Source organism: Pseudophryne corroboree, chromosome 12, assembly GCF_028390025.1.
Source record: "Pseudophryne corroboree isolate aPseCor3 chromosome 12, aPseCor3.hap2, whole genome shotgun sequence".
NCBI lineage: Eukaryota > Metazoa > Chordata > Amphibia > Anura > Myobatrachidae > Pseudophryne > Pseudophryne corroboree.
The window spans coordinates 150,108,743-150,134,524 of NC_086455.1; the positions used below are offsets into that span (position 1 = coordinate 150,108,743).

The 25,782-nt window shown below is 40.6% G+C and overlaps 1 protein-coding gene across 1 annotated transcript; it reads left to right on the forward strand.

Moving 5' to 3' along the window:
- Window positions 1-12,134: 12,134 nt before the first annotated feature.
- LOC134981044 (embryonic protein UVS.2-like) lies at window positions 12,135-24,976 on the forward strand. The gene is made up of 11 exons (XM_063948173.1): window positions 12,135-12,215; window positions 13,363-13,422; window positions 15,927-16,061; window positions 16,154-16,271; window positions 16,934-17,112; window positions 17,218-17,299; window positions 17,413-17,540; window positions 19,570-19,685; window positions 21,158-21,383; window positions 23,983-24,101; window positions 24,758-24,976. The coding sequence occupies exons 3-11, from the start codon at window positions 15,962-15,964 to the stop codon at window positions 24,974-24,976; spliced, it is 1,287 nt and encodes a 428-aa protein (XP_063804243.1). The 5' UTR covers window positions 12,135-12,215; window positions 13,363-13,422; window positions 15,927-15,961.
- Window positions 24,977-25,782: the final 806 nt, after the last annotated feature.

The window sequence follows — 25,782 nt, forward strand, 5'->3', positions numbered from 1 at the left end:
GTGTTCTTCGTGTTCTGTCTCCTAGCTCCTCCTAGTCAGGTGATGGAGTAATGCACATCAAAGGAAATGTAGGAGGTGAGTATATTGCCTAGAGCCGCAGTATTGCACATACAGATGTAGCCACGTTCATCATGGCTACATCTCAGCGCGATTACGCCTTGTTAGGCATGACTGCGTGCATCTCTAGGGTTCGTGTGTGTCGTAGAGGCACACGTGCCCCATTCACATGAATGGGAGCTGCAAATGCTGCAGCTCAGATTGGCTAGGCACAGGCGCGCCTATCAGTACCGAGAGTCCACATTTACTGCAGATGTAGCCACGATGAGTGTGGCTACATTTGTACTTATGTCTCTTTTTTTAGGCAATATGATGAAGCCTTGACCATTTGAATGTATTTGAATGACAGAAGTTAGTTATTTAATTGAGATGTTTCTTATGTAGGTTTACAACTATTTCAAATGATGCCACTTAATAAATATGGGGTTCTATACTTGTAATTGTAAAAACATTTATGATGCTTCTATTTTCTAATGTTTTCTAAAGTATGACTTCTCAGTTGCGTCATATTCCAGAAGTATTGGTTTAGTAAATCTGTGGGATTCAATCCCAGCGGTAACACTAAAAAATCCCACCAATTCTGTAAATCCACCATTTAGCAAATATACCACCGAAAGGCCGTCATTCAGGTTGGATCACAAAACGCGATCCAACCACAAAAATGACAAAGACAATGCGGGCGCATGTGGGAGTTGGACGGCAGCGCTCCATTTCCTAGGCGGAGATGGAGCATTGAGGGGGCGTCATCTGTGAAACTGAGGCGGTAGAAGATGAACATGGGCTTGATTGGGGTGGCTGTGGGACGTCACACACAGCCACTGTGATCACAAGGATGGCAGTGGGACTTCTGAGGTCGCAGACATGATACGCCGGCAGGAGGCATCAACAAATTCTGCGATCACACTGAAATTGCAGTGCAATTGCAAGTTCAGTGTGGTCGCAGGGAGGAGGGAGCGGGTAGCATGTTGGGCGGCCTTGCCCTTGGATGGGCAGCCCCCAGCATGTGATCAAAAGGACTGCAAATTATGCTAATAAGTCCAAAGTACAGATGTTTGCTGATATACCTATCTCCTGCACTATACGGTCCAAAACAGCTGGGGCCACCTATATGCTCTGCCTTGGGTAGCAATTCCAGTACATTCATACTTTTTCCTTACCTTTGCAGCTTAGTCACATAATAGGCACATACAAATTCACTTACAGTGTGCAAGGTACTTATGATTAGTTTTTTATTGCAAATGAATAGGTATTAAATCACAGATTAAGCATTATTTTGCAGTGTGCAAGGCATGGTGCGGGTCACTCATATCAGACTTCTGTCCAAAGGCGCTGATAGTTCTCCAGGGAACTGGTACTGGAAGGCTGTGTGGCCAATGCGGGCATGAAGTGGCTGTGTGTGCTGTACAGGGGGGTGATGATGAAGGTACCTTTGGGCGACCGGCATGCTGGCTCGTGCGATATTGCTGGCATGCCGACGGCAGGATAATGATGGTTTGGAATCCCGGCATCGGTATTGTGACTGACACTGCGATTCCGAACCCTCATTACCTCATTATCCCGCCAGTCGGCATGCCGACTAACAGGGACTATTCCCACTCATGGGTGTCTACAACACCCATAGAGTGGGAATAGAACCTGTGGCGAACGCAGTGAGCCACCGAGCCCACTGTGTAGCAAGCGCAGAGAGACAGCAAGGGGATTTGTTGCGCTCGCCCCACGCCCCTGCCAGCCACCTAACTACCGGGATCCCAGCATCGGTATGGTGACCTTCACACAAACCCAACCCGTATGCGCTAATTATGATGATGACAAGCAAAAATGTTATATGATTCTTGTGTGTAACATGTATATACTCGTGTTACTGTGCTTCCAAATTAGGCCCTGGTCTCTGTGTGTGAGAACTAAACATAAGCTTAGATCTCTATGCTGGTTGGTTCACTAATAAATTCCTCTTTGCAGCACCTCTCAAGCTCCATCAGGTTGGATGAGAAGCATTGGTGCAAAGCCATTTTCAGATCTCTACTAAGATGTTCCATCGGATTCAAGTCTGGGCTCTGGCTGGGCAACTCAAGGACATTCACAGAGTTATCCTGAAGCCACTCCTTTGCTATCTTGAATGTGTGCTTAGGGTCGTTGTCCTGCTGAAAGATGAACCGTTGCCCAGCATGAGGTCCAGAGCGCTCTGTATATCCCTCCTCCCTATTTGCCTCTCTGTCTTTGGTAAGCAGTGTTTAAGCAGGTACAATGATGTTCCAGTCATGGTTACCGTTAGACCATGACTCAGTAATAGCTGCAAAATGTCAACTTGTGAAATCAGTTTAGGGAGGTTATTTCCTGGGAATTTTTGTACATAGAGCACGCAGGATGAGTCTGCCCGAGGCATGTCTTGGTGATTTGACACAATTTTATGCTGTTCATAGGTGAGCTCATGCAGTGCTCCATCCAACTTCAATTGGATCTCTTGTACCAAGTACAGGGCAGGTGTAAACATGGCTTCCTCCACCGGTATTATTTTGCCAACTGTACAGTATACCGATGCTGGAATCCCACAGCTGGCAATGCCAGCAGCTGGAATATCAGTACACCAGGACTATGGGTGTTGTGGACACTCGTTGGTATCCACAACACCCATAGAGCGGGAATAGAACCCATGGGGAGTGCAGTGAGCCACTGAGCACATAGCATGGCGAGCACAGCGATCATGCAAGGGGCCTCTTTGCGCTCGCCCGCAGCCGGCATACTGGTGGCTGGTATGCTGTGGTCAGTGTATTGACGGATGGCAATCTGGCCACCTGTAAATCATACTAAACCCCCTCCTCTAGGAAATAAATACATGTTACCAGCAGCTGGGATCTTGGCCAACTGTAGGGAGTGGGGCGAATGCTAGAAAGACCCTTGTGGGCTTGCTGCACTCACCACGCTGGTTATATTCTCCCTCTATTGGTGTCGTGGGTGCCCAAAAAGGAGAAAAGCCGGTGTGGCGCCGGTATTCACGACCTGTTGGGATTCTGGGATCGGTATTGTGACAAGGGCAGTAGAGAGCCTGGCTGGCCCAGGTACTTTTCAGGTGTGTGGCATCATCACAGGAGGCATCGCCATGCACCTGTAGAAAAAAAAAACAGAAACCAAATGTATTTTAAGCGCCTCCCTGGCCACACTGCAGCCCAGCATGCAGCAGCGTTTGCTGGGCTGGGGAGAAGAGCTTCAGTTGCTTCCACCAAGTTTAAGGGCAGAGGAGGTGACCTGGGCCCTACTGGTCCCCTCCATCTGACCCAGGTCCCCTCTATCTGTGCCACTGATTGGGACTGCCGGGTTCCCGACTGCCGGTCTCGTGATTGCCTCACTCCACCAGCATATGGATTTTTGCAGTGACATCGCATAGATCAGCGATGGGGGCCCTTTGGCCATCCAGCAGTTGTTAACTACATTTCCCAGCATGCCCTGCAACAGCTTTAGAATATCCAAATAGCAAAACTGTAGCAAGGCATGCTGGTATGTGTAGTTCAAAAACAGCTGGCGGGCCAATGGTTCCCCATCACTGGCATAGATTCTGCTGACTCTGAATCCAGCCCAAAGTATTCAGCATCTTCAGAGCATCAAAGAGCTCATCTATTTTTGCTGCTTTCCCTTTAAGTAAATAAAATGACATTACTAGTAATGGGTTTTACAAGTGCGCCTGAAAGAATTGCGTATTTGAACCTGATGGGCATTTTGCCTCTTTTCAACTTCACTAACTATGTAAGTATGTGAGAATCCTAGTCTGACATTCTATCAGTGGTCATGTCATTTTATTTATGCAAGTTGGGTAAATGGCGCTCGTGTGTACGGATATTTCGTATGGGCAGCAACTTGTTAATGAAGTACCTCCAGAAGACTTTGCATAAACAATACTAGTAATGGGTTTTACAAGTGCGCCTGAAAGAATTGCGTATTTGTCTCTTCCTAATTGTTTGTACACTAAATGTGATGACACTGCTAATCGATATTAGATGTAATATAATCACTGACAATAAACAATAATGCTGAAATAGAATTGTGTTTTTATTTAGTGTTAGTACACTGAAACCTCTGCTAACTGCAGGGTAGGGGGGGTAGATGGGGAAAAAACGGGGGAAGGTTCCACTGCTATGGATGAAGCAGTAGTAATGTTCATAAATGAGCACAATTGGAATAAGTATGCTGATATTCCACTTCAGAAAGGTGGCATCCCACCTCTGCAGTGGATAATGTCTTGAATGGATAGTGTCCAGAGCTAATAGGTAATCTGTGAAATGTCTTTTACATAGGTGGGATCCGGGAAAAGAGCATGGGGTACCCCTGAGTAGCTGCTGGCGGTGTGGGGTCAGTGCAGGGCTCGTGCTCTTAGTAGTGAGGAGTCCGGACAGACCGTATCCCTCTATGTCCTGAACTACCCCGATGTCGCTCTGATGGGCGCAGCGCGGTATCCCGGACAAAGGGGATCGATCACTTGTCTTGGAGAGGGAGACGGGGACTGCTTCTAGCCCTGCTCGGGCTGTCCGCTGTGCCTTCTCCTCTCCTACAGAGTCCCTTACCTTCTAGCTTCTGCTCCGTCTCCTGTCCCTCCGCCAGCGGTCTGCTCCGTTGTCGCTGCTGCGGCCGGCGTCCTCCCGCACTTCCGGGTTGGTCCGATCACGTGACCGAGTTGAAATCTCAATGGGTGCCGTCTCTTTCCTCTCTCGTCCTTCCTCCTCTGGTTCTTAAATAGATCGCTCTGATATTCAATGTTTAAAGTCTATTGTGGATATGCTCGTTTGTGCTTGTGTTCTCCAACGCGTATCGGCCAGTGTTGGCTTTCATCAGGGAGGACTCCCCCATCTACCCCCCCTACCCTGCAGTTAGCAGAGGTTTCAGTGTACTAACACAAAATAAAAACACAATTCTATTTCAGCATTATTGTTTATTGTCAGTGATTATATTACAGCTAATATCGATTAGCAGTGTCATCACATTTAGTGTACAAACAATTAGGAAGAGACAAATACGCAATTCTTTCAGGCGCACTTGTAAAACCCATTACTAGTATTGTTTATGCGAAGTCATCTGGAGGTACTTCATTAACAAGTTGCTGCCCATACGAAATATCCGTACACACGAGCGCCATTTACCCAACTTGCATAAATAAAATGACATGACCACTGATAGAATGTCTGACTAGGATTCTTATATACTTACATAGTTAGTGAAGTTGAAAGAGGCAAAATGCCCATCAGGTTCAACTTGTATTTTGTGTTAAACTGTTCATATTATAATGCGCCTGCTGAAGTAATGGTTTAGTACCAATTGACAACTATGATTCTTACCACTCCCAGATATTTCATGTCAATATGTTAAATGCTTTAGCCCTGGATACATTTTCCAGTTAGATATTAGAAATGATTGCTGGGCTGATCAGCATAAATGGTCAGGAAGGAAGCCGTGCAAAGTTTTTACCAAGGAGTGTAAAAAGAAAATTCCTGAGTGCAAAAGAGACCACAAGTGATGGCAGTTATTTTTAGCAGATATATTAAGTAACAACCTTGTAACATTTTAAATCAAGTGTATTTTTTGTTGGGGAACTCTTTTAAATCATAATTTTATTAAAACATTTAAGTTTATCGATATTCATCATAAACAGATATAGCTTCCATAAATCAGAACAATGGTACTTGGTATAGGCATTTTTAGAAAAATCCCAATGAATACACATTATGTTGTGAGTGATAAGCAGAATGATGCACAATAACACCAGATATATAAGATTACATTGTAATTTCACAGTAATAGCATAAGACACAGTTATGTGTCTTGTGGTGATGATATAACAAATGTGAAAAATATAGAGTGTGTATCAGCCAATGCTGTGGGTAATTTTCAATAGTGGGTGTTAATCACTCTCTTTGCATGGCTGTATTTAGTGGTCATGTGCAATAAACATTTAGTGAAGCAGACAAATTGACACACTGTCAGAGCCAGCCCTAGGCATAGGCAACCTAGGCAAATGCCTAGGGACATAAGCAGCATCTGCTGATTAAAATGATATGCGGCATGCCTATATTCTGTGTGTAACTGTGGCTGTATCTGCATATGAAATGCTGTGTTACAGTGTATTCCTGGAAATCACTGTAACGTAGCATTTCATATGCAGATATAGCCGCAATTACACACAGAATATAAGCTTGCTATATATCATTTTATCATGATCATGCATCCTAGCCACATAGCAATGCAAATAAGAAGCATTTTCATCAAGAAAGGTGCCCGAAGTTAGCAGAGCTGCCAGCTGACTCACACCAGGCATCTCCTGCTACATGGCTTATTGAGGCAAGATGTATGAGGACACATCTGTATCCAAGCAGAGGCAGAGGTCACAGTGTTAGTGGCCATGTGAGTGCTGTGTGCTGGTTGTGCAACTGTGTGTCAGGGGGCAATATGTGTGTCATGTGTATAAATGCATTAATAATGTATGGCATATGTGTAAGGGCACTATGTCTATCATTATGTGTATAAGGGAATTAATAATGTGTGGCATATGTGTAAGGGCACTATGTGTGTCGTTATGTGTATAAGGGCATTAATAATGTGTGGCGTATGTATAAGGTGCATTATGTTTGTCATTATGTGTATAAGGGCATTAATAATCTGCAGCATATGTGTAAGGGGCATTACTGTGTGGTATTATGTGTATAAAGGCATTACTAATGTGTGGCATTATGTGTATAAGGTGCTTTACTGTGTGCGTAACATATAGAAAGGGCACTACTGTGTTGTCTAATGTGAATGGAGAGCAATATGGTGTGGTATGGTGTAATGTGAATAAGGAGCAATTCAGTGTGAGGTAATGTGAATAAGGGGAACTACTGTGAGGAGTAACATATATAAGGCAAAGTGGTACTACAGTATGATGTAATGTGAATAAGGGACAGTATCACATGATATAATGTGAATAAAGTTGCACTACTGTGTGGCGTAATTTTAATTGGGGGTACTATTGTGTGGCCATGTCTCTTCTCAGCAAGAACACACCCCTTTTTGGGCTGTGCACCGAATGTGCGCACTGTTCCTATTTCAAATATAGGTGGAAGGAGCACTAAAATGAAGACTGCTATGGGTGAGAGGTGATGGTGCTGGGAAAGGGGTGCAGGGTCAGAGGTGGAACTAGCTGCGGATCAAGGGGGCACCGGCAAAAATCTTGCTTAGGGCATCATATTGGTTAGGGCTGGCTCTGCATACTGTACATCATATAAGGGAGATAAATATTAAGAGGCTTGTTGAGGATATCTGAAAAAGTATTACTCTACTCAATAATACTAAACAAACCATGCAGTATGTGGTATCCAAATCAGCACAAACAAGCTCTGATTGCTTAAATCCAATAATTATTAAGGAAGTGGTAATTGATATTGATATACAATTAGTGATTGGGTTACACAGTCACTGACTCACTGGCAGTTGGTGTGTCTCCCCTATTTGAATTTTGCACTGCACTGCAGCCCCATCTCTGGAGCTGCCACCGAGTGTAACACACTCTTAATTACATTGCAGCTGCTAGTGTTGCCACTGACTACGGTCTGTCTCTGCTTTGTTACAGTGACAACCACTCAGCACCATTAAGTTAGCATCTTCAAATACCCTAGTTGCTGTAATATATCCCTCATATTAGAAATAAATCAGATGATCTTACAGTGAGATATCTAAGTCTCTCATACATACAGTACTTTATTTTCTGGGGGACTTTCATTATACGTGGGCCTGGATACAACCCCTGTGTTGGAATATCACAAGGGGGGAAGACTGGTCATATGTGCAAAAGCAGATCTCCTATATTGCACCTGATTTCACTCATATCTGACCCGACTCTCTGTAATCTCACCTACCTGTTCACTGTTCTCAGCAACTCATGAGTGGGCAGTAGAGGCAGAGTAAGGGCCAACTGAGTCTATTTTACTGACTTAGTTATTTGGGAGCCCCACTAATGTAATGAGGCCCACCTAACTGGACAATGCTTAGTGTGCACACACATAAGGAAAACCAGATCTACTCATTTAGAGATCATTTTGTTATTTTGGATACCTTTCCTGTGTAATCCAATCAAACCCACTATTGAAAATTACCCACAGCATTGGCTGATACACACTCCATATTTTCACATTTATTATATCATCCCCATTGTAACTGTGTCTTATTCTACTACTGTGAAATTGCAATGTAATCTTATGCACTAATATACTGATGTTATTGTGCTTTATTCTACTTATCACTCACCATATATATATTCATTGGGATTTTCAAAAAATGCCTATACCAAGTACCATTGCTCTTATGTATGGAAGTTATATCTGTTTTTAATGTATATCGATAAACTTTAATGTTTTAATAAAATTATGATTTAAAAGAGTGCTCCAACAAAAAGAGTCTTCTTTTCATTCCTTTTACCCATGTTATAACACATGACTCTTGGGTGCACCACCAACTGAGTTATTCGCTATTTTGGCAAAAATGTTGGTAAATGATATTCACTAGAATAGAAATTAACAGGTCAGTGCGGAAAACTCCCCTTTCGTTAAGAACATTTTAAATCAATACAGTAGAACACTTCACAGCACAGATGAAACATACAATTAACGATTAGAAAATACCACAGATCTGGTGAAACGGGATGCCAGTAAAAATGAATCCTGTCAAATAATCTACACATTATATGCTGTGGCTACAGCTGCTGAGTTATTGAAAATTGAATAGAAAATTTAGGCTAAATCAGTATTTTACTAGGTGCCTATGTAGCTGAATTCATATACACTATGAAGCATTTTATATACATATCTCTTTTCATCTATGGAGGAAAGTGGCTATATTCTCCTGTTATATTATACAGAAGTTGGATGATGGTGCTGTCCTATGAAAGGTACATCTTTTCCTGAAATACTCTGACATACTGTATCGTTGTCAATCTCCCATCCATTGTATAGGGTGAATAGGGTTGAACAATTCTAGAAGGAATTGATAAAAACAGAGACACGCAAAGTCCTACACCATGCTGATTTCACATTAAGATTTCAGTCAGAAAGTACAGTACAATATCTTAATAATATTATAATGTGGAGAATTTATACTTGACTGTGACTATAAATAATCAGCAGAAACTCATCATGATAATTCCCATGTAGTCACATGTAAATATAATTACATATCTATAACAGCCATGTACTGACCCCAGGCATCTATTCACGTCATTCTGAAATCCATCATTCTGCCTTGTGATTGGATAGATGTTCTCCTGGACCAGTATATAAGATGCTCCAGAGAAGGAAGTTACCATACAGCTGGAGAGGTTCTATATAATACAATACAGAGACAAACAGAACAACAAGGAGATCAACAGATGAAGAAGATGGATGAAATCTTCTCCTTGTTTCTTCTACTCTGTGTTATGAACTCAGTGACCAGTCTACCTTTGGTCCCATCAAGACAGGTGAGATGCTGAGTGAATATATTTATAAGACAAATGTTACCTTATGTGGAATTATAGGTGAATGTATGGATAGATAGATATATATATATATATATATATATATAACAAACGTTACCTCATGTGGGATTATAGGTGAATGTATGGTACTAATATTTAGTGTTTGTGGTCACTTCTTCAAACATTCACTATGCAAGAAGTGTGCAGAGTGGCAGTGGGATTAGAGGAGATATAGAAGACAAAGATCATGTACCATTCCTCTTTTGCTTTTCTTCCTTACAATTATCAGTCACAATGTTCAGCAACCAGTGACTGCAGCAGGAAGCTCTCAGTGACATACTGTATGTCTCAGTGCACTTCCGATTATAACTTCTGGTTGGGAGTGCAGTGACTGATTGCATAGTGGTAGTGGATGATAAAGAGTCCAGTGGCCATGATCTGGGAACTTCATATCTTCTGCATATAGAATTATGCCTCTTGGGGTAAAGTTTTTTAAAAAATAAACACCACCAGGTGAGACCAGTGAGTAACACAAATGGCAACGTGAGCTTAAACCAAAATGCATTTGCCTTTCAGATTTCCCAGCATGAATTGAATGGTTTTGGTAAGTTGCTTTATTTCATTTTTATTTACACATCTTTACTTTTCCACTTCTAGTCACTTTCTTCTCTTTTATTCTATTTACCTGTTTCTTTCTCATGACTTTATTTTAATTATATAATTGACATTTGATATTCTCCTTTTCTGCATTCCCCCTCTCTCTCTCTCTCTCTCTCTCTCTCTCTCTCTCTCTCTCTCTCTTTCTCTCTCTCTCTCTCTTTCTATCATTCTCTCTCTCTCCCTCTCTCTCTACCACCCTATCTCCTTCCACTTTCTCTCTTTTTCTCTCTTTTTTTATTTTTCTTTCCTCTTATGCCTACCATCTAATTTTTTTCTTGTCTTTGATAGATCCAAATACAGTGGCCGTGATCAAAACAATAGGACAATTCCATAAAGGTAAGAAATATACAGTATTAAGAATAGGTACAATAATCCATATTACAATAGTTTGAATATACAATACTGAGAAATAAAAAATATATATTTATATTAATCTGCAAAATGTAATTTTCACCTTCATGACCATCACTGGGAAATGTTATAAGCATTTTATAATTAATATATTATCTGATGTAAATAAGGTTTAGAGACCTACTATGATACAATGTAACTGCAATATGGTGTCACGTTATACGGTTATTACCACTGGCTGTGTGTACTGACATGGTCATGGTGAGGGCACCGTCTGTGCTTTGGTTACTATGACAACTTACAGTATTGGTTACACATCTTATACTACTGGATAAAGAAAAAGTAATAGAGAAATATGTAGCGATGGTTTGATAGTGATTACATTGCAATGATATATTAGGTGACATTTTATATATTCAAAAGAAAATTTGGCATTTTCAATATTCAAATGGGCAGATATAGCAAGCGTTCTAAAGTAGACAAATGAAGAGATTAATTATAAAAACCAATAAGCTTCTGGCTATCATGTATCTACTACAGTCTATAAAATGATAACTGGAAACTGATTGGTTGCTATGGGCAATTTCTCTACCTACACTCATTAGGTTTGGTGCATCTTCCGATAGGTCAGGCAGGTGTGTTTTGCAGACAATGTTGTATTATCAGCAGTCTGAGACATCTCCCTAATACTAGTAAACTTCAAGATAAAAAACAGTGATAGCAATCTATTCCTATGACATTATTTTGATCCACATGCAGCTATAGGTTTTTATCTGAAAAATCTGTCATGAGAGCTTCTTCATATATTATATTGGTATGGTGATAAGTACAGACGTGCTGCAACTAAAAGATGATAAAGTAACTTTCAGGGATGCATTTATCATGATGCTGTTTATTACTCCACCATGACTGACCTCAGGAGCTGTGTTGGAGCTACAAGTTGTGCAGTTACTAAAAAAAAACGAAATTAGGGTGATCAAACATTTCTAGCTTTCCCCCCACAGAGGCTTACACACTAATTTCAAAATAGCAAAGCAAGAGCCTCTGCTACACAGGCTCCATGTGCTACCTTCTAAGTAGATGCCCCTGCAATGTGGAGTCAGATGATGATTCAACCCTGCTCAGGAGAATAGGCAGATCATTGTAGTAATTATTGTTATATTGTTATCACATTGTATGTACTTTGTATTTACAGCAGATACAGATGGCGGAGAACGGGAAGGTAACTTGAGCAGGATTCATGAAGCCAAAACAGGTATTAGCATGCTATAAAAGGCAAAAATATAACAAAAAGAGGCTGAGAGTTGTAAAGCTGAAACGTAGTAAGGGCTGGTGCAAACCACTATACATTGGGTATAGTAAGTAAGTGATCTGTTATAGAAATCAGGGGACTCAGAGATATAAAGTGACATCTGTATGTAATATCCTATCAGAGTATCACTAAGTCACTAATTGTAAGGCTGGTCTCTCAATATTCAGCACAATAGGTCATTTACTATTCTCTCTCTCTCTCTCTCTCTCTCTCTCTCTCTCACACTCTCTTTTTCTCTTTTTTTTACACTCTTGCAATCTTCCTCTTTCTTCTACTGTCTAATTTTTGTACCACCAATATTTTTGTCCTTGTCTATAACAGATCCAAAAACACTGAACACGGTCAACGAGACATCAAAATCACATTCAGGTGAGACTTTTAATATTAAGCACAAATTATTTAATTAGTTTAAAAATACAAAATCAAGACAACATATACAGTATGTTTCCCTTACGTAATGAGCAGTGACTATTTACACCTTCACACCACTATCATCGGGATATTTTATATAAATTTGACTTATTAAAACATTATATAGCTATAGTTGAGAAATTTACTATAGTACAACGCACAGTAGTAACAAGCGATGCAGTTATCAACACTTTCTATATGTGTTACTGTAGTGACACTGCCATGATGACAGCACTTTCTGTGGTTGGTTACTAGAACGGGATGTAGTTACTATCCTGGCGGTCAGACTCCCGATGGTCAGAATACCGACGATGGGAATCCGAACGCCAAAAACGTCGACAGCTGCACCAGGGATACTCCCACTTATAGGTGTCCACAACACCCATAGAGCGGGAATAGAACCTGTGTTTAGCGCAGTGAGCCATCATGCCCATGGCATGGCTAGAGCAGTGAGCCCGCAAGGGGCTTTCTAGCACTCACCCCACTGCCGGCATTCTCACGCCTGGGATCTCGGTGTCGGTATACTGACCTGGGATCCCAGCCGCCAGGATTCCATTCCCAACCCACTAGAATTACTTACAATATTAGTTACACATCTTATGCTACTGTTTAAAACAAAAACGTAATTTAGAATATGTAGCAAGAGTATAACAGTAATTGCTTTGTAAATATATTTTAGGTGATACTTTTAAAGTTTGCTAAAAAAACATTTGGAAGTTTTAAGATTGTAACTGAATTTGTCCAGTCTGTTGTCTTATTCATAGTCTGATCAAACTCCATGATACTTATTACTGAATTTCAATATAACGCAATGCAAGTAACCTATTCTTAGCACTTACTGTTAGCCACGTGGAATTGTAGGTTTTAGCAGGTAATACGGTGTGAAGAGAACCTATTCATAGAACACATTTATCCGGTCTTAAGAAAGGCCATGTGTTACATCTAAAGGATCACTGAAAAAAACAACTTTCAGGAATGCAGTTAGTATGATGCTGTTTAATGCACTCCAACAACTTCAACCACAACATACTATATGCTCAGGACACTATCCAGATAAATGTAATATTCCTGGTTATTATACTGTATGTACATTTCTATTTTACAGTAAATACAGATGCCAGAGACCAGAAAAGTACCTTGAGCAACATCATTGAAGTCAACAAAGGTATAAATATACTACTAAATGCTAAAACCTATACTTATAATAACGTTGTATTGGTTGTGTCTGTACACAAAAACTACAGGATAAATTTGGATTACGTTCTCACTACTGTATAGTTTAGTCACCTAGGAAGAAACTGTGGTATGTATTATCTCAATGGACAACAGGGATAATATGGCGCAGTGCTCAGGACTAGCTGCTTCTCCCATGGGCAACTTTACATGGCTTGCTCACCAGTTAGTAACCCCAAGCATCTTTTTGTGTTAATGCCTGAAGGAAAGCTGCAAAGACATGTTGTGATCAGTGTCTACAATATAAAATTGACATCACAATATTAGATGCCACTACTGTCTAGGTAATGTTAGTGCTACTGATGAATAACAGACATCCACGTGTATGAAGCTGTGGGCAAATGCTACAATATAAAGGAGTTAGGCTAAGAGTTCCAAAGGTGAACTTTACTAAGGGGTGCTTTAGTATCACTACAAATCAGATGCAGTTTTTTGTGATAGAAAACTAAAATAGCATTCGGTGTGTTGTAGTTTACAAACCCTACATCCCATATGGTTTATCCATACCGTTTTCTATGAGGTCAGAATCATTCCCAGTCCACTAGACTTGTGGCCGTGAACTGGGATCCCACCCTGGTGATTGCTAGCCCAATGCAGAGTATCACTGAGCCCCACCTAGTACCTGTAGCAGGTGGATAATAATGTTTAGCATTCATACTATATATTGCTCCAGGGCACACTAGCTTTGCTTCAACAGCACACATTACACGTTTTGCATAAAGTGACAAATTAGCAGTGCTTCAAGAAATATTTAATGTAAAAGGTACTAATTCCACAATCAAATAAATGTTAATGCCTCCATAATTGTATAAAATAAATATCAGCACTCCCTTTTAGATAATATTATATTATTGCCACTTTAAACTAAAAAGATATTCTCTATTAAAGTGGCAATATGTTATGTTCCACTTTGAAAAATGATCATCCAAATGGGAAATAATAAAAAAAAAAAACAACTGATGGATAGTGGGCGTGTTCCAAAGTAGCGCTCAGTCAGTCACAGGTAGGCTTGTCTGCCTGGATTCCCTGCTTTGTTGCTTCCATAAAGTAGACGGTATGTTGATACATACGTATACAACTAAACTACCAATTGTAATACAGGGCAACCTAATAATAGAAAACTGCATTAATCAAAGCAGTAACTAGACATTTTGGTGCCTGGGCCACAAAAAACATTAGTACCCCCCCTATTTTTTCCAAACATAGATAAACATAGACAATAGGCAAGCCCTGGTGCCCATTGAAAGAACTTGCTATGAGGCCTCTTCCAACATCACATCCTCCTTTATTTAAAGCACACATTTCAAAATAGTCTTGTAGACAGGATTCACACCCATGACCTTCATATTGCAGTCAGACACCTTACTCATGGAGCTATTTTCTCCGGTGTGGGATGTATGAGAGTATTTTGAAATGTATGCCTTAAATAAAGGAGTGTGTGACTGAAGGTGCTCAGAGACATGAGGTGGACATGAGGGTGGTCAGGTGATGCTGATGATTAAAGAGGAGAAAGTTACAAATGAGATTGATTAAAATAGAAAATTAACAGGTGCTGCATAACAGCACCCGCTGCCTGGTAATTCCCTGCATGGTGACATATGCTGCACCACCCTAGTTATGGCCTTTTCATTAAAATAGGGATAATCACAGAGTTAATCTGTTCTTTTCCTTTTCCACAATACTGATGGAGCGCTGTCTGATAATATAATTTTTTGTTATCAAACTGCTATTCCTGCAGTCAATATTATTATTAGCAGTCAGTACTTGTGGAGTTAGGAGCATTACATCTATATTTAGTGACTGTGCTAGGTAGTCCCTTGATGACCAGGACAAAATGTATGTAAGCTGTGCTTTAATAAAATGGAATAGAGGGTTTGTTTTTATTTCAAATAATTTAAGTTACATCAGTGGAGAGTAAATAAATCATACATCACGGGATGATGTATTCCTAAAGCACGACTTTGGATTCTTTTTACTTTTAAACAGTAGTTTGCAGTGCAATTTGGCATGCTTATCTCCATGTAGCAGTTTATTTACTTCCCATGTTTCAAATCTCATAGTTACTGTATAAAACTGCTAATCAAAGTGCCTAAAATCAGCAGTTTGACTAAACTGTCAGTTAGTAAAAAAAATTGTAATGTTTAGTAGTATTTTCAGTTGGTTAAGTACTGTGTAATGTACATAATGGGTGGAATTCAAATGTTTGAAAAGTCGGTTGAGTGCCTGTTTTTTCCTGTCTATTAGATAGGAAAAACAGACTCCCAACTGACTTTTCAAACATTTGAATCTCCCCCTATGTGTGGTTTATATACAGTTATTTTACGAAGTAAGGAGAGCTGTGTTATTGTACCAAGAAACACATATTGAAAGGAAAGATAGATGGGCAAAATGTACTAACTTATACATGCTTCATGTCCATTTTGCTGGTTAATGTAGGTTACAACTTAACAGTACATGACGGAGATATACTTATGAAAACTGGACGCAGCGCCGTCAACTGTACAAATTGCCTGTGGCCTAAATCTGCAGATGGGACTGTCCCTGTTCCGTACAACTTATCTTCTGTTTATAGTGAGATAACTCTTCCTTATGGTATCCTGAAGTAGTCATGGACGACTATTGTACTAATATATTAATATATGCTCATCTTCCTTTTCCTACAGATGCCAATCAAGTCAACTTATTTAAAAATGCTATGGAGGAGATTGAGACACTGACATGTGTGAGGTTTGTACCTCGGACAACAGAGAAGGATTATATCAACATTATCTCAGGAAGTGGGTAGGTTCTTCCATTCTGTCTTTGTTAAAGAGTAAAACTAATGTAACTTATACCGCTTTTAGACCAACATAGCGGGTCGCAGCCGGGAGCCCTGACATGGGTGCTACCCGACTGCGACCCGCGTCAGCCCCCTTTTAGACCGGTGTCACCAGCCCGACATATTGCCGGGTTGGTGACGTTGCCGGTGACGTGATGGGGGCGGCACTTGGAGATCACATGATCTCCAAGCGCCACCCGGCGCGCCTGCACATAGAGTGTAAACGGGAAGCCGGGTCGCGCGATCTTGCTCCCATTTACACTGAACAGTTTGCCGGGTTGAACACGTGTTCAACCCCGCAAACTACCCGAGATGGAATACTGGGTCACTCGACCCGGATTATTCCAGCTCTGCCCTTTTACACCAAGCAGCAACACGGGTTATGCACCTTCATGTGCAATAACCCGTGTTATATGCTGCCGGTGTAAAAGGGGTATAAGTGGTTTCTGGTCACAGAAGCAGGATTCTCTTACACTTGATCTTTACAATCAATGCTAATTCTCCATAAAAAAATCATTCTGGAATAGTTTTAAATTGTTTGCCCAGCGATGACTGTTTCTTTCCTTTTGTGAACAAGTATAAGTAACCATTGAACATACTCTAATACCTTTATCTTTGCTTCCAGCTGTGCATCATTTATCGGACGACTAGGTGGAGGTCAGATGGTTGGAGTATCTACTGATGGTTGCATGTTTAGAGGGATTATTGAACATGAGCTAGATCATGCCCTGGGATTTTATCATGAGCATATGAGAAGTGACCGCGATAACTATATCAACGTCAATTTCCAGTATATCTCACCAGGTAGTACATACATGGCAATTTCATAAATTATTGCTTTATAATTTAAGGTTTTGTGTTGTTTCCATGTGACTGTGAGTTGTAGTAATTGGAGGTTTCTTGTTACAGGTGATGCAGGAAATTTTCAAAAGGCAAACACTAATAACCTGGGTCTGGAGTATGATTATGGCTCAGTGATGCATTATGGCAAGTAAGTTACTGTACACAGAGTTATTACATGATAGCTGATGGTGGATGAATGTGATTTGTGCACATTGATGTTATAATAGTCCCTACTGATATTGCCATATCTCTATGTGACAGCTACGACTTCTCTAATACTTCAAACCAACCAACCCTTGTACCCAAGCCTGATCCAACTGTGCGCATTGGCCAGAGAGCTGGACTGAGTATCTTGGACATTTCTAAAATCAACCGTCTCTACCAGTGCAGTAAGTAAATCTCTCTCTCTCTCTCTCTCTCTCTTTCTCTCTCTCCCTCTCAGTACACAAAGTACTGTAGTTATAGTTAGTAGAAAATCCAGGTAATATATGTGCAATTTCCCACCTTAGCTAAGTCATATTACACTGCACGTAGTAGCAGGTAGGGCAGGGTGGTGCCACGCTTCCTATTTCAACTGTAAAACATAATATAAATATTTGGCTGCCACTTATTTGTGTGCTTTGCATTTATATCTAATACTCAATATGTCACTGTACTAGGATGGTTCCCAATAAGCAATAGTCAATATCAAAAGGTAATAATGTAACTGCTTCTTATTAAGTGATGACAAAAGGCTTTAAGTAATTAATAAAAATATTTTATAAGCAGAAAATAAATCAATTAAATATAGTAAATAAAAAAAGCAAATATCAGACGCAATTATGTAAAAGTGAAAATATATGCATAAAACTGTACCTGGAGAATCCTGTTAGCAGATGCAAGCATGCAAAGGGTTAATTGCCATGTAAGACCCTCGCTCAGACCTGGAACCAGACAGTCTATATGTGCAGCCACCTTACGGAGGCTGTGTGGATATGAGTAACGGTGTCCCGGGTGAGCTGCACAAATGGGTGGAGAGGGTTTCCTGTAATACATAACTGATCACTGGAGACAGAGAGGGTCATTCAGATCTGATCACTAGGCAGCGATTTTTGCTGTCCTGCGTTCAGATAGTCGCCGCCTACAGGGGGAGTGTATTTTACCAGTGCAAGTGTGCGATCGCATGTGTAGCAGAGCTGCACAAACTGATTTTGTACAGTCTCTGCGCAGCGCAGGTCTTACTCAGCCGCTGCAATCACATCAGGCTGTTCGGGAATGGATTTGACGTCAGATATCCTCCTTGAATATGCTTGATCCCGCCTGCGTTTTTCTGGACACTTCCTGAAAATGGTCAGTTGCCACCCACAAATGGCCTCTTCCTGTCAATCTCCATGCAAACGCCCGTGCGACTGGATCCTTCACACAATTCCATCGCTGACGGGCAATCTCCGTTGCAGGCGTCTGTCGCACCTGCGCATTGCGGTGCATACGCAGGGATACGGCCATCAGGCCGACAGCACTATTGGTCGACATGCGTTAGGTCAATAGGTCGACATGGTCAATAGGTCGACATGTGCTAGATCGACATGGAAAAAGGTCAACATGAGTTTTTCACTTTTTTACCTTTTTCCTACTTTACGATCCACGTGGACTACAATTGGGAATGGTAACCTGTGCCGAGCGCAGCGGGAGTGGAGCCCGAAGCATGGCGAGAGAAGTGAGCCATGTGAGGGGACATGGGGCACTAATTGGGGTTCCTCGTCACTTTACGAAGAAATCAACACCAAAAACAGTCAAAAAATGCATGTCGGGCTTTTTTCATGTCGGCCTAGTACATGTCGACCAATAGTGGTCAACCTAATGGCTGTCGACCAAAGTGCTGTCGGCTTAATGACCCATGCCCCATACGCATGCGCAGTTCAGATCAGATCGCCCGCTGAGCGAAAACGCACAACAGCAATCAGTTCTGAATTACCCCCGGAGTCAGGACGCTGCTCAGGGTGGCGGAAGTGACGTCAATGCATTTTGTCTCCTGGACAGGCTATGCATCTGTGTGTCACAGCAGGGTTTGCCCAGGTGTAGTCTCGCTGCTTTTAGGGAGATTTCTTCCTAACACAAAGTGAGAACTATACACTGAGTGAAGTAATCTGTCACAGATGTGTCCTCCTCATTTGTGGCTGTGATGCATGTGAGTCACGGGATAACAGGAGAGCGCCTACACATGCACACGCTATCCAGACACTTAATCCGGGAGACCAGCTGCTGCGATCAAGCGCGGTATGCAGTGTTGCATGGGCATTGTGGGTACACTGAGGAGCGCTACATGCTGCAGCAACACAGGAGGAGGACACAATTGTGTAGGTCACCATAATGATATAATGACTTATCACACCTTATCACATCTACACACATTTAATTATATCACTTTCTACCTCCTAGATGTCTGTGCTTATTTGCTTAATGCTCAGAATGGAACCTTGACCTCAGCCAACTATCCCTCAGCCTATCCCAGTAATGCAGACTGTGTCTGGTTGATCAGGTCCCCCTCTGGACAGGTACAGTAATGAATGGGAGTAACAGGTGACAAGCAGAAGGAAGGTGTAACACACAGGAATGCTATAACACTGTAGCATTACATATGATACACATTGATGCTAAAAAAAACAACGTAGTACTCACCTTAGGAAAGGGCTGCATAAGATTCCATAACCAAATAATATATATCAATATATTTAGAGAAAAAGATACACACACAAACATGTATATATTTTTTGTGTTGTGGGACACGACACAACCCCACATGAAAAGTGCCTTTTATGTACTTATGTCATCCATCTCTAGTGTAGAATTCAGCAGTCATGAAGAACTACTGTATATATGTGTGGAGTTTATACTGTATGTTCTCCTTGAGTTTGAGTCTTTTTTCTCTTGGCCCCCACAGAAGCATTGGGAGCCTGCCAGCCTATAGCAAAATTAATCCTTGTGTATGTTGTGTATGTGGTATGGATATCATTTGTAAAAGTCACTGGAGCAGGGACTGTTGAGAATGATTAAATCATCTTTGTAAAGCAGTGTGTAATATGTGAGCACTATACAACAAGTACTAAATGTAGAAAAAAAAGATACAGATGGTAAGAAGTGATAAGAAACCTGGGAGAAACCTGTGCGGCAGGAGCAGGCCTCCTGTGGCACACCAGCTTCTGTGGTAAATGACATCCCGGTATTCCCTGCTGTTAGGACAAGCTAAAACTGTGGCTGGGCATGCTGGGATGTGGTAGCTGGGCATGCTGGGATATGTAGTTTGACAGCAGCTGGAGAGTCAGAAGTTGCTTACACCTGCTGCATGGTTTAAGTTTACAATTGTATATTATATAATAAAACCAAGTGCTGATAAACATTATGTTTCACATTGATGTACAGTACCTGCACAGCTCAGACCTAATGTGTGCAAAAAAAAGAATACATAACAGTATACCAAAGGTAGATTTTTTTTACCCCTGATATAATCCATGTTGGTGCACATGTGTATGTTGACCTACCACCATGTTTATTTAAATAGGGAGGACACACATACCAGGCAGTATATGATGTTTGATAATGGGGACACTTACCAAGATGCTCTGTCACCACATGCAATGACTTAACTAAGGGACTGACCTCCTTCCAGTTTATCCCCCTGAGAATTGTATCATATCCATGAGAAAAGAAGGATTGGGGGCATCATATAAATGATGACATACAGTAGGATTGGATTGTATAATAATGCTCAGTTTTAGATTATGACAATACTCAAAGGATTAATCTTGGAGATGAAGATCGCATTCTTCAGGAGATTATAGCCTCCAAGGGATCACATCCTCCAGGAGTCTATGTCCTCCAGATGATCCCTTGCTCCAGGGGATCACATTCCCCAGGGGATTACATTCTGTAGTCTGGCATAACAATGTAGAATTGAAACCACATATTATCTTTTTTTCTAAGTTAAATAAATATGTTATTGCTGACAGACTGTATGTCTTATATTCAGGCTACCCTGAGTTTTAGTGGCTTTGATGTCCAGTCCTCACCTGATTGTACATCTGACTACATCAGGATTTATGATGGTCCCAGTACGACATCTCCCGTGTTGCTGGACAAAACGTGTGGGACTGGCCTGATCCCTCTAATCGTTGCTTCCACTAACCAGATGCTGGTAGAGTTTACCAGTGACAGCAGTGTTACCGGGGTTGGCTTCAAAGCTTCATATAGCTCAGGTACTGTACTCAGTTTAAACATATGTCAATGTTCTGGTTATCTAATTCTACTTACTGTAATATTATCCAAATGCAGCCACGTTTCTTGCTGTGGTTGGTTTTCCATGGCACCGTTGTTTTTATCAACAAACCAGACAATGTATTTTACATATAAATTTGATATATATATATATATATATATATATATATTATTTTAAATTTATATATACAGGTTGAGTATCCCATATTCAAATATTCCAAAATACGGAATATTCCGAAATACGGAATTTTTTGAGTGAGATAGTAAAACCTTTGTTTTCTGATGGCTCAATGTTTACAAACTTTATTTAATACACAAAGTTATTAAAAAAATATTGTATTAAATGACCTTCAGGCTGTGTGTATAAGATGTATATGAAACATAAATGAATTGTGTGCTTAGACTTAGGGTCCCATCACCATGATATCTCATTATGGTATGCAATAATTCCAAAATACGGAAAAATCCGATATCCAAAATACCTCTGGTCCCAATCATTTTGGATAAGGGATACTCAACCTGTATATATTTATATATGTACACATATATATATATATATATATATATATATATATATGTGTGTGTGTGTGTGTGTGTGTATATATATATATATATATATATATATTTACTATATGTCCCAAGATAAAATATCTAAATAATCACATGGCCAGCATTACAGACACAATACTACACCTGCTTGTCTGCAGTGTTACTCTAGTTACTCTATCAACTTTTTTAAAATGTCTTCAGTATCAGATAGATGAGATTGCCACTGTACTTTATGCTTTAACTTTATTTTAAAGCAGTAGAAACAGAAGGAAAACTATCCTTAAACTATAAATCATGTAGATGTTTTCTAGGAAACAAAAACAAATCAGACTTTATACACCCCCAAAGCTCCCACCTGCTCTCCCCCTACTGTACATATATATCTGACTTTGAGACAAAATATACCCCCACTTGCCCACTCAAATATTCCTGAGAACTACACCTTTCCTCCCCCTGGTAACCAAATGAACATATCTGTCCTGCATTGGGGACTTCTCCTGCAACACTTACCACATGTGTATATCCCTATTCCACTTGACCATGCTCTTGCCCAACCTTCACATCCTCAAGTGGTCCCTCAAAACCCATCTCTTCACAGGTGCCTTGGTCCCTGCCACCAGCAACATCTAATACCACTAATCTTATCTACTCTTGCCCTACCAACTCCTCCTGTCTCCCTCTGTCACCCCCTTCTAGAGCAAGGTCCTTTCTCCCTTATATGTCAAATCTTTCCCTGGCTTCCACCCATTAAAACATTGTCCATTTTTTGTGCTCTCTCTAACAGTAAAATCATATGTTTTACACAATGCCTGAATAGCATGACCATTCTTGCTGGAAAATGCCCATAGGTATGGGAATTCAGCAAATCCCATATGTCCTACATGTGTGCACCAGTAATATGCTGATCTGCTCCCCCATTTCCATAAATGCAACTTCAGGGCAACGACGAAAACAAAGGCAACCAAACCACATGGAGAAAAGGAACAGTAAATAAAAAAGCCTCAGTCAGGGTGCACATAACATTTAGTCATATCTGAGGCCATAAACATCATCCACAGCTATAAGCTGAATGCACATCATGCAACGAGTCATAGCTCATACTAAATATTTTCTAACAAGTTCAACATACCTCAAGGTATAAACTCCATCAGTAAATGTGAGACTTCTATTATTCCTCTGTATTTTATTTACATTGTTTGCTTCCATGGCTTTATGGCACTGGAAGCACTCGGTCATTCCGAGTTGATCGCTCGCTAGCAGTTTTTAGCAGCCGTGCAAACGCTATGCCACCGCCCACTGGGAGTGTATTTTAGCTTAGCAGAAGTGCAAATGGTGGTATTGCAGAGTGGCTCCAAAAAACATTGTGTCGTTTCAGAGTAGCTCAAAACCTACTCAGCACTTGCGATCGCTTCAGACTATTCAGTTTCGGATTTGATGTCACAAACCCGCCCAGCGTTCGGCCAGCCACGCCTGTGTTTCTCCAGCCACGCCTGCATTATTCTCTGGCACGCCTGCGTTTTATCACACACTCCCAGAAAATGGTCAGTTGCCACCCAGAAACGCCCACTTCATGTCAATCACTCTGCGGCAAGCAGTGCGACTGAAATGCATTGCTCTACCCTGTGCAAAACTACATAGTTCATTGTGCTGCATACGCATGCGCAGAACTGCCGATTTTTAGCCTGATCGCAGCACTACGAACAAATTAAGCTAGCGATCAACTCGGAATGACCACAATTGTGCGGTGTGATGAATACATGATGATGATGATGATGATGATGATCAGTAAACCATAGGCATGTAGTAGTAGACATACTGTATGTACAAACAGAATTGCTAATGAATGGCTTGTCTCTAATCAGGACTGAATCTGCAGTATAAACACTAAGCTTTTATAGAACTAAAATAAAACTCTTATGGAAACTTTGCCATTTATTCTTTATATGTTAGAGCATTACACAGCCTGGTCCATTACTGGATTTTAGATTAAAATGCTGTTTGTTCTCTTCTTTATACCATATCTTCCTAAAGTACAATGTGGAGGAAATTTCTTTGGCCATGAAGGAAACTTCACATCTCCTGGATACCCGACTGCATATAGTGCAAATTTGGATTGTACCTTCAACATCACAGCTCCTGTTGGACGTCGGGTAAGAAGGGTTTTGCAGCCTAAGATAATTTGTGCAGGGGTGTTAGTAATGTTCTGGAAGCTTTATTATTTGGGGAATGTACCATGGGTGTGGTTCATTAGGTCGACATGTACAAGGGTGACATGGAAAAAGGTCAACATGAGTTTTTTGACTGTTTTTGGTATCTTTTTTTTTTTTCGTAAAGTGATGGGGAACCTCAATTAGTGCACCGTGTCCACTCGTATGGCTCGCTTCACTCGCCATGCTTCGGGCAAGGTGCCTCGCTCCGCTGCTGCTGCGCTCAGTGCAGGTTATCGTTCCCAATTGTAGTCCAGGTGGATCGTTAAGTATGAAAAAGGTGAACAAATGGAAAAAAAATGAAAACCCATGTCGACCTTTTTGCATGTCGACCTAGTACATGGTGACCTAATGGCCATGTCGACCTAGTGACCATGTCAATCTAATGCGTGTCGACCTTCAGTGGTTAACCCATTGTATGTCGACCTAATGCTTGTCGACCTAACGACCACCTCCCATGTACCACATATACATACAGTAAAGAGAGATCCTGTTTCACAGTTTGTACTGTTCAGTTGTTGCTGATTTTCCATCTTTTGTCTTCTTTATTTTCTGTATGTCTTTTACCTAATGATAATTGATACATATATGTATTACAGATATCACTGAGTGTAAGTGATTTTTTGCTTGAGTATTCCCTGCACTGCATATGTGACTATATGATGGTCCTGGATCAATCTGTTATGTACAGTCCATTTTGTGGTGATGACATTATTCCTCACATAACCTCCTCTGGGAATACCCTGGCAGTGGTATTCCATAGTGATAGGATCAATCAGATGAAAGGATTCCTGGCTACATTCACTTTCAGTGAGTAATACAATCCTATTTATTCATTATCAAGCAATACTATATGCCTACTGTGCTACATTTAGGTCTTAGCATTGGAATATGTGACCTTATAAATCAGTAAATCATGTTATTTGCTAACACCACGTACTCACTAACTGTTGCATATAATAATGTATTTATTTCTCTTTCCTTACAGTATAACTGAGACATATTACACACCGGGGTTATATATTGTAGCAAGAAGAATCCCTAAATGTGTAAATCGTCTGACATCACAGGAACAACATCCACAATATAATCACCTTTCTATATGGGGTTCAGCAAATCTGCCTCATTCTTGAAAAACGATGTCAAATGAGTACCATAAATAACAACACTATAATTTCTATACAAAATAGAGTTTAGTAATTAAATAGTACATTTTATTAGAATTTCTGTCTTACAATGAATTTGATTGCATTGTATTTATGAGTAACAGGAAGAGTAATGACAGTAGAATGTAGAATTAATAAAATCTATGAAGTGCACAGCTGTGTGAGACATTATTTATAACCTTGTGCTTGGTATTCAGCGGCTCTTGTTAGTAAGTGAACTTGAGAAAATATAAATTATTGAATGGGATAACTGATTATCAAGTAGAGCTTATTTCTTTACAGTGGTGGTGACAAAACGTGAAACTAGGATGTTTGTCTAATAAATGTTTATTTAAAAAAAATAATCAGTATTATGATAATGTAGCAAAAGCATATACACAATAAATAATACAAATGTAACATACACGGCAGGGGGAAGGAGGGATGTGCATGGATGGGCTGGTGGAGTTGAAGACTGT